The following is a 6,807-nucleotide window of genomic DNA, read 5'->3' as shown; positions in this document are numbered from 1 at the left end:
TGCACACCTGTAATCCCAGCACTCGGGAGGCTGAGGCAGGAGGATCATTGCAAGTTCGAGACCAGCCTGGGCTACAAAGTGAGCTCAAGGCCAGCCTGAACTGTACAGGAAGACCCTGTCTCAAAAAGACAAAAAAAAAAAAAAAACCAAGCAAAAAAACCACTTCTGTGGTAACTGCCTGGGATCACATATAAACGTCTCTTAGTAGCTATAGGACTTTGATTAGGTCACTTAACCTTTTTGTGCCTCCGTTTTATCACCTATAAAATGGGCTGAAGGAGGGTCAGGGATATAGCTCAGCGGCAGAAGTGCCTGCCTGGCAAGCACAAGGTCCTGAGTTCGATTCCTGGTACCAAAAACAAACAAAAAAAAACATAGGCCAAAGGATAGCACCTCCCTCATGGGATGGTTTTGAGGATTAGGTGCGCTAATGTGTTAGAGCATTTGTGTACATCATGTGTAGGAAGCATTGTATGGAAGTTGACGGTTATGTTAATAAACCCTTTATGAGTCGTGTATGTGAAAATGGCGTTGATCTATACGTCTTGCACTACGAATCCTGTCACATGGTTCTAGGTTTCTTGCCCCCGTCAGCGGTCCGCATGCTTAAGGGAGAGCTCTCCAGACCGGCCTGGGGCTCCGGGAAACTCAAGCGGCCCTTTTCCTGGATTCTGTCTCCCAGGTTCACAGCTGGAGCAGAGCTGTTGTTTCACCTGCGGCAGCTGCTGAAACAGCTGAAGGAACTAAGCGACTCGGTGCGCTATGAAGGCGACCAGCTGAAGCCGGGGGCAGAGCTGCTGAACGCCCAGGTCACAGAGTTGCTGCAGTGTCTGCTGCACAGGTCTGGACGCCAGAGCGGGGCTTCTGGGGCGGGGCGGAGGGAGGAAGAGGAAAACCGCCCTGCAGACCCTGAGCAGTGCGCTCTCCCCACGCCTGTCTCCCCAGGGCCTTTGTGGTGGAGAAACAGCCCTGCATGCCGCAGACGCCCCATCGGCCCCTCATCATAAAGACCGGGAGCAAGTTTACTGTCCGAACGAGGTTGGCATTTTATCCACGCTGCCTGTGTCTAGTTTTACAGCTCTTCTGGCTCTTGATCTTCTGCCTTTCTCTTACTCTTTTTTTTTTTCTGAGACAGAGTCTTGCTATGTAGTTCAGGCTGGCCTTGAACTAACTGTGTAGCCCGCCTGCTGGCCAGGAACTCATGGCAATCCTCCTGCCTCAGCCTCCCAAGTGCTGGGGCTATAGGCGTGTGTTGCACACCTGGTGCTTATCTTTTTCAAACATCTGCCCTATCCAGGAGGGGAGACTGACCACTGTCTTGTCCGTCTCCTTCCCCCAGGCTGCTGGTGAGACTCCAGGAAGGCAGTGAGTCCCTAACAGCAGAGGTCTCCATCGACAGGTGGGTTGGGACAGGAGAGAGGTGGGGCCCACGCAGAGGGAACGTGGGCAGGTAGGGTGTGGGAGCTGCTCACCGTTTACCATGGGGTCCCAGGGCTGTCTTTACTTTTTTTTTTTTTTTTTTTTACCGGGAATCAAACTCACAACCTCACACACGCCACTTGCCAGGCGGGCGCCCTGCTACTCAGCTGCATCCCCAGCAAGCCCCCCGGGCTGTCTTTTACCCTTTCCTTTTTTATTTTTTTTATTTTTGAGACAGGGTCTCGCTATGCAGTTCAAGTTGGCCCTGAGCTCACTTTGTAGCCCAGGCGGGCCTTGAATTCACCGCGATCCTCCTGCCTCAGCCTCCCGGAGTGCTGGGATTACAGGCATGCGCCACCACACCCCACTGCATCCTTTGCTTTCTTTCTTTTTTCTTTTTTTGTCTTTTTGAGACCGGGTCTCACCATACAGTTCAGGTGGCCTTGAACTCACTTTGCAGCCCAGGCTGGTCTCAAACTTGCAACAATCCTCCTGCCTCAGCCTCCGGAGTGCTAGTATTACAGGCATGCACCACCATGCCTGGCTACCCTTCGCTTTCTTACCTCACAGAAATAATAACTCCTCTCTCTTTTTTTTTTTTTTTCCCCTCTCTTTTGTTGAGCATTAACTGTGGTGTGCAGCATGTTGAGGACTCATGTCCTGGATTAAGAAGCCCTGAGTTAGTTATGACCAATGCACTATGCACACAAGGAAATAGGCTTGCAAGTGCAAGGTCGTGAGTTCAGTTCCCGGTACTGGAAAAAAAACCCAAAAAAACAAAAAACAAGGAAATAGGCTCAGAGACATTATGCCTCTGCTGTAAGGCCACACAGCTAGTGAGCTGCAGAGGTAGGTTTGAACTCCAGTCTGTCTGACCCCAAAGACCATATTCCTAATTGCTGTTCTCTTTTACCTCAAGTGATTTTTTAAAAAATTTCTTTGCAGGAATCCTCCTCAATTACATAGGTAGGTTCCTGATCAGGAAACTTGCAAAAATTTTTGCCCTGAATGCATGACCTACACACTACCCTTTGGTAGCTGTGGTGGGAGCACAAACAGGGAGGAGGGGGATTGGGGTGGGATGTGGATAAAGGGAGATGGGGAGGTACGAAGTGAAGGAGAACCTTTGTCGTTGTTTTCTTGTGGAGTGACAATTCAGACTAACTGCTCTTTGTGTCCGCCTGACCTCTTCCTCCTGTAACAGCTTCCGAAAGTTCAACATTCTGACCTCAAACAAGAAAACTTTGACTCCTGAGAAGGGGCAGAGACAAGGCTTAATCTGGGACTTCGGCTTCCTGGTAAGGAGAGTCAGTTGTCGTGATCAGGGATGGTGGTTCCTGTATCCACTTAGCTAGGAGGCTGAGGCAGGAGGATTACAAAAGTAGGTTCAACCAGTCTGGACAGTTTAGTGAAGCTCTGTCCGGTCTCAAAGTTTTGAAAAACTAAAATAGGACTGGGACTGTAGTTCAGTGGCTGAGCGCTTGCCCAGCGTGTGCAGAGCCCTGGGTTCAATCCCCAGCACCCACAAAAAAGAAAAGAGGAAAGGTCAGTAATTAGGCCTGCGGTCCAGAGGAACAGGCTGGTGGAAATGTCTAGGTTTTGAAACAAAACAAGGGTTTCAAGGACCTTGGCGTCCCCACTCTGGCGTTCTCTGTCCCTCCCTCGATTCACAGACACTGGTGGAGCAACGCTGCGGTTCGGGAAAGGGCAGCAACAAGGTAAGGCCGGGCTGAGGACGGGGAGGAGGAGCTCGCCGGACGGGCCTCTGATCCCCGCGTGTGGCCGCGGCAGGGCCCGCTGGCTGTGACGGAGGAGCTGCACATCATCAGCTTCACAGTGAAGTACACGTACCAGGGTCTGCAGCTGGACCTGACCGTGAGTGAGGGGCGGCGGGGCGGGCAGACGCGGACTGGAGGAGAAGGCGGCCGGGCAGGGGCCGGCCCTGCCCGCTGACGCCCCTCTGCTCCCCAGACGGACACGCTCCCTGTGGTGATTATTTCCAACATGAACCAGCTCTCCGTTGCCTGGGCCTCGGTTCTGTGGTTCAATCTGCTGAGCCCCAACCCCCAGGTAGGAGGCGGGCTGACCAGGGGGGTCAGAAGCTTGGCGGGGGCTGCGCCTGAGTCCCGCTGCTCTTCCCCGCCCTCAGAACCAGCAGTTCTTCTCCAGCCCGCCCGCCGCGCCCTGGAGCTTGCTGGGCCCGGCGCTCAGCTGGCAGTTCTCCTCCCACATCGGCCAGGGCCTCAACCCCGAGCAGCTGGCCATGCTGAAGGAGAAGCTGTTCGGTACTGGTCTGCTTTGCTAGCCCGTGCCCGCCTTCGTCCGCCCCAGCCCCTGTCCCCTGCAGCGCCCCTGCCCGGCCTGGCCTTCGGGCCTCTGAAGCGCTGCGCTCCCTGTCCCACAGGGAAGCCCTCCAGGACGGAGCGTTCCTTGTCCTGGGCCGACTTCAGTAAGGTAACGCCTCGCACCCTGTGTTCTAGCTCCCGGCCCATTCCGGCCCTTTCCCCGTCCCTTTCCCCCACCAGGGTCAGCTCCATGTCCCTCCTGCCTTTGCATTCCTCCTTCAGCGAGAGAGCCCGCCTGGCAAGGTACCCTTCTGGACGTGGCTGGACAAGATTCTGGAACTGGTGCACGACCACCTGAAGGATCTGTGGAACGACGGGTGAGGCCTGGGTCAGGACTCACATCGAGGCCTGTTTTTTCTGGCCTTTGCGCCCCCCGTGTGGCAAACAGAGCAAGAGCTATTGGAAGATCTCATTTCTTTTTTCTTTTTTTCTTTTTTTTTGTCTTTTTGAGCCAGGGTCTCGCTATGCAGTTCAGGCTGGCCTGGAGCTCACTTTGTAGCCCAGGCTGGTCTCGAACTCCCAGCGATCCTCCTGCCTCAGCCTCCCGAGTGCTGGGATTACAGGCGTGCGCCACCATGCCCAGCCAAGATCTCATTTTTTTCTTTGCCTTTTTTTTCTTCAATCAGATTTTATCAGTACATTTTAGATATACAGAACGATCACATTCATCATAATTTGTATCTGTACATGATATAACTTGATTCTTTTTTTTCCCATTCTCCTAACCTCCTTTTTTTTTTTTTCCTGTCTGTTTAAGACAGGGTTTCACTATGCAGTTCAGACTGGCCTTGAACTCACTTTGTTGCCCAGGCTGGCCTGGAACTCACAGAGATCCTCCTCCCTCAGCCTCCTGAGTGCTGGCTGGGATCAGAGGTGTGCACCACCACATTCAGCCTCTCTTTTCTTTGCCTTCTTTTTTCTTCCTTTTTTTTTTTTTTGGCAGTCCCGAGGATTGAGCCCAGGGCCTTTGTACTGGGCTTAATCCCCAGCATCCCCTCTTTTTCTTGAGATAAGGTTTATCACTAAATTGCTTAGGGTGGGTTTAAATTTTAGATCCTCCTGCCTAGGTCTCCCACCGTGCTGGGATTATAAGCATGTGCTGCCATGTCCTGCTAAGAGGTCACGTTTCTGAAACAATTACGGGCTGTATTTGCCGAGCACCCACTAGTCCTAAAGCCTTCGGAGTGCTCTGTGAATTCTCTCATTCGATCCTTGAGACTGTACTGGGGGAGGAAACTAAATTTTAGAGAAGTTAAAGAACTTACCCAAAGGCAGAGTTGGGATTCAAAGCCGAGCCTCTGAGATGCTAAGACCATGATGTTACCTGGCTTTTTTGGGGGGGCGGGTGGGAGACCGGAAGTTGAACTCGGGACCTCGCACTTGCCGGGCAGGCACCATGCCACTGAGCTGTATTCCAGCCCCTCCCCGGCTTTTATGAAGCGCTTTTTTTCTGTGTGATCTCACTGAATCCCCACCTTTCCAAACCCTGGAATTGGGAGGAGGGCACCATTAAAGGGAGGCGGCTGAGATGGAAACATTTACAAGGGACAGAGCTAGGGTCAAAACCCAGAGCTGACGCCCACGCGAGGGGCCCGCGGGACCTCAGGGCTCCTCCCCGTGCTCCAGGCGCATCATGGGCTTCGTGAGCCGGAACCAGGAGCGCCGGCTGCTGAAGAGGACCATCTCCGGCACCTTCCTGCTGCGCTTCAGCGAATCTGCGGAAGGAGGCATTACCTGCTCCTGGGTGGAGCACCAGGATGACGGTCAGCTGCCCCGCCCTGCCCTCCCCTGCCCGCGGCCTCTGCTGCCTGCGCTTGGCTTCCCGGCCTCCGTCCTGAACCTTTGAACCTTGCATCTGCTTCGCGTAGGGCAGCCAGGGCGGGAGGCCCTTCCTCCCTACCTACCGGCCCCGTGTCCACTCTCCAGATAAGGTGGTCATCTACTCAGTGCAGCCCTACACCAAGGAGGTGCTGCAGTCCCTCCCGCTGACCGAGATCATCCGCCACTACCAGCTGCTCACCGAGGAGAACATACCTGAGAACCCGCTGCGCTTCCTCTACCCCCGAATCCCCCGCGATGAGGCTTTTGGGTCCTACTACCGGGAGAAAGGTGGGAGTCTTTGACATACTTCATTGCCAGATTGAGCGCAAGGATCCTCAGATGTGCTTAACTCCAATGCCTTGCCGGGCGTGGTGGCGCAGGCCTGTGGTCCCAGCACTCGGGAGGCTGAGGCAGGAGGATCCCTGCCAGTTCGAGACCCCCCTGGGCTACAAAGTGAGCTCAAGGCCAGCCTGAACTGCACGGCGAGAACCTGTCTCAAAAAAAAAAGACAGACGCACACAAAAAAAATCCAGCGCCTTCCTTTCAGACATGGGAAAGCCAGCAGCCATAGTAGCTAAGGAATTTGTCCACGGGCTGTGCTAGTTAGCAAAGAGATAGCAGTTGTCAGGACCAGCTCCTTTGGAGGGACTCTGAGCCGAGGGCCCAAGACACTGACCTCTCCGCACCTGCTGTGTCCCCACAGTTAACCTTGAGGAACAGAGGAAATACCTGAAACATAAGCTCATTATGGTGTCTAACAGGTGAGATATGAAGCCTTTCTCCTGAACCTTTCTGTCTGAGTGAGTGGCTCTGATTTGCCCAGTTTCCATCCCGCCAGTCTTCAGGCCCTCCTGCCCCTCACTCTCTGAGCCTCTGGCGCTTTTCATTCTTCTCCTCGCTCTTCTTTCTTTGTTTTTCAGCTGCCACCCTTACGCTGGTGATGGTATTAATGGGCACCTATCCAATGCTAAGTGTGGTACTAGGTTTTCTAAAAATGTTTTGTTTTGTTGTTTGTTTAAGACAGGGTCTTGCTATGCAGTTCAGGCTGGCCTTGAACTCATCAGAGTCCTCCTGTCTCAGCCTCCTGAGTGCTGGGATTATAGGGCTGTGCCATCATGTCTTGGCATCTATCTAAGACCAAGCATGGTACTAGATTTTTCTAACTAGTCGGGCATGGTGGCGCACACCTGTTGGGAGGCTGAGGCAGGAGGATCGTTGTAAA

General features: G+C 53.5%; 1 protein-coding gene across 4 annotated transcripts in view; it reads left to right on the top strand.

Annotated features, from left to right (window-relative positions):
* The window catches only part of Stat2 (signal transducer and activator of transcription 2, 113kDa), a 20,133-nt gene that overhangs the window by 9,117 nt on the left and 4,209 nt on the right, over positions 1-6,807 (top strand). For all 4 annotated transcript variants that reach the window (XM_005397310.2, XM_013520841.1, XM_005397311.2 and 1 more), the window contains exons 9-22: positions 683-841; positions 946-1,038; positions 1,340-1,399; positions 2,365-2,385; positions 2,624-2,717; positions 3,093-3,137; positions 3,211-3,294; positions 3,391-3,489; positions 3,569-3,704; positions 3,824-3,873; positions 3,987-4,081; positions 5,391-5,527; positions 5,691-5,873; positions 6,289-6,346. In XM_005397310.2, coding sequence (XP_005397367.1) covers positions 683-841; positions 946-1,038; positions 1,340-1,399; positions 2,365-2,385; positions 2,624-2,717; positions 3,093-3,137; positions 3,211-3,294; positions 3,391-3,489; positions 3,569-3,704; positions 3,824-3,873; positions 3,987-4,081; positions 5,391-5,527; positions 5,691-5,873; positions 6,289-6,346 — 1,314 coding nt within the window. The remainder of the gene's footprint in view (positions 1-682; positions 842-945; positions 1,039-1,339; positions 1,400-2,364; positions 2,386-2,623; positions 2,718-3,092; positions 3,138-3,210; positions 3,295-3,390; positions 3,490-3,568; positions 3,705-3,823; positions 3,874-3,986; positions 4,082-5,390; positions 5,528-5,690; positions 5,874-6,288; positions 6,347-6,807) is intronic.

This window comes from Chinchilla lanigera, unplaced genomic scaffold (assembly GCF_000276665.1).
Source record: "Chinchilla lanigera isolate Chin_1 unplaced genomic scaffold, ChiLan1.0 scaffold00057, whole genome shotgun sequence".
NCBI lineage: Eukaryota > Metazoa > Chordata > Mammalia > Rodentia > Chinchillidae > Chinchilla > Chinchilla lanigera.
Note: the sequence above shows the minus strand (reverse complement) of the source record. Positions and strands in the feature narration are given on the sequence as shown.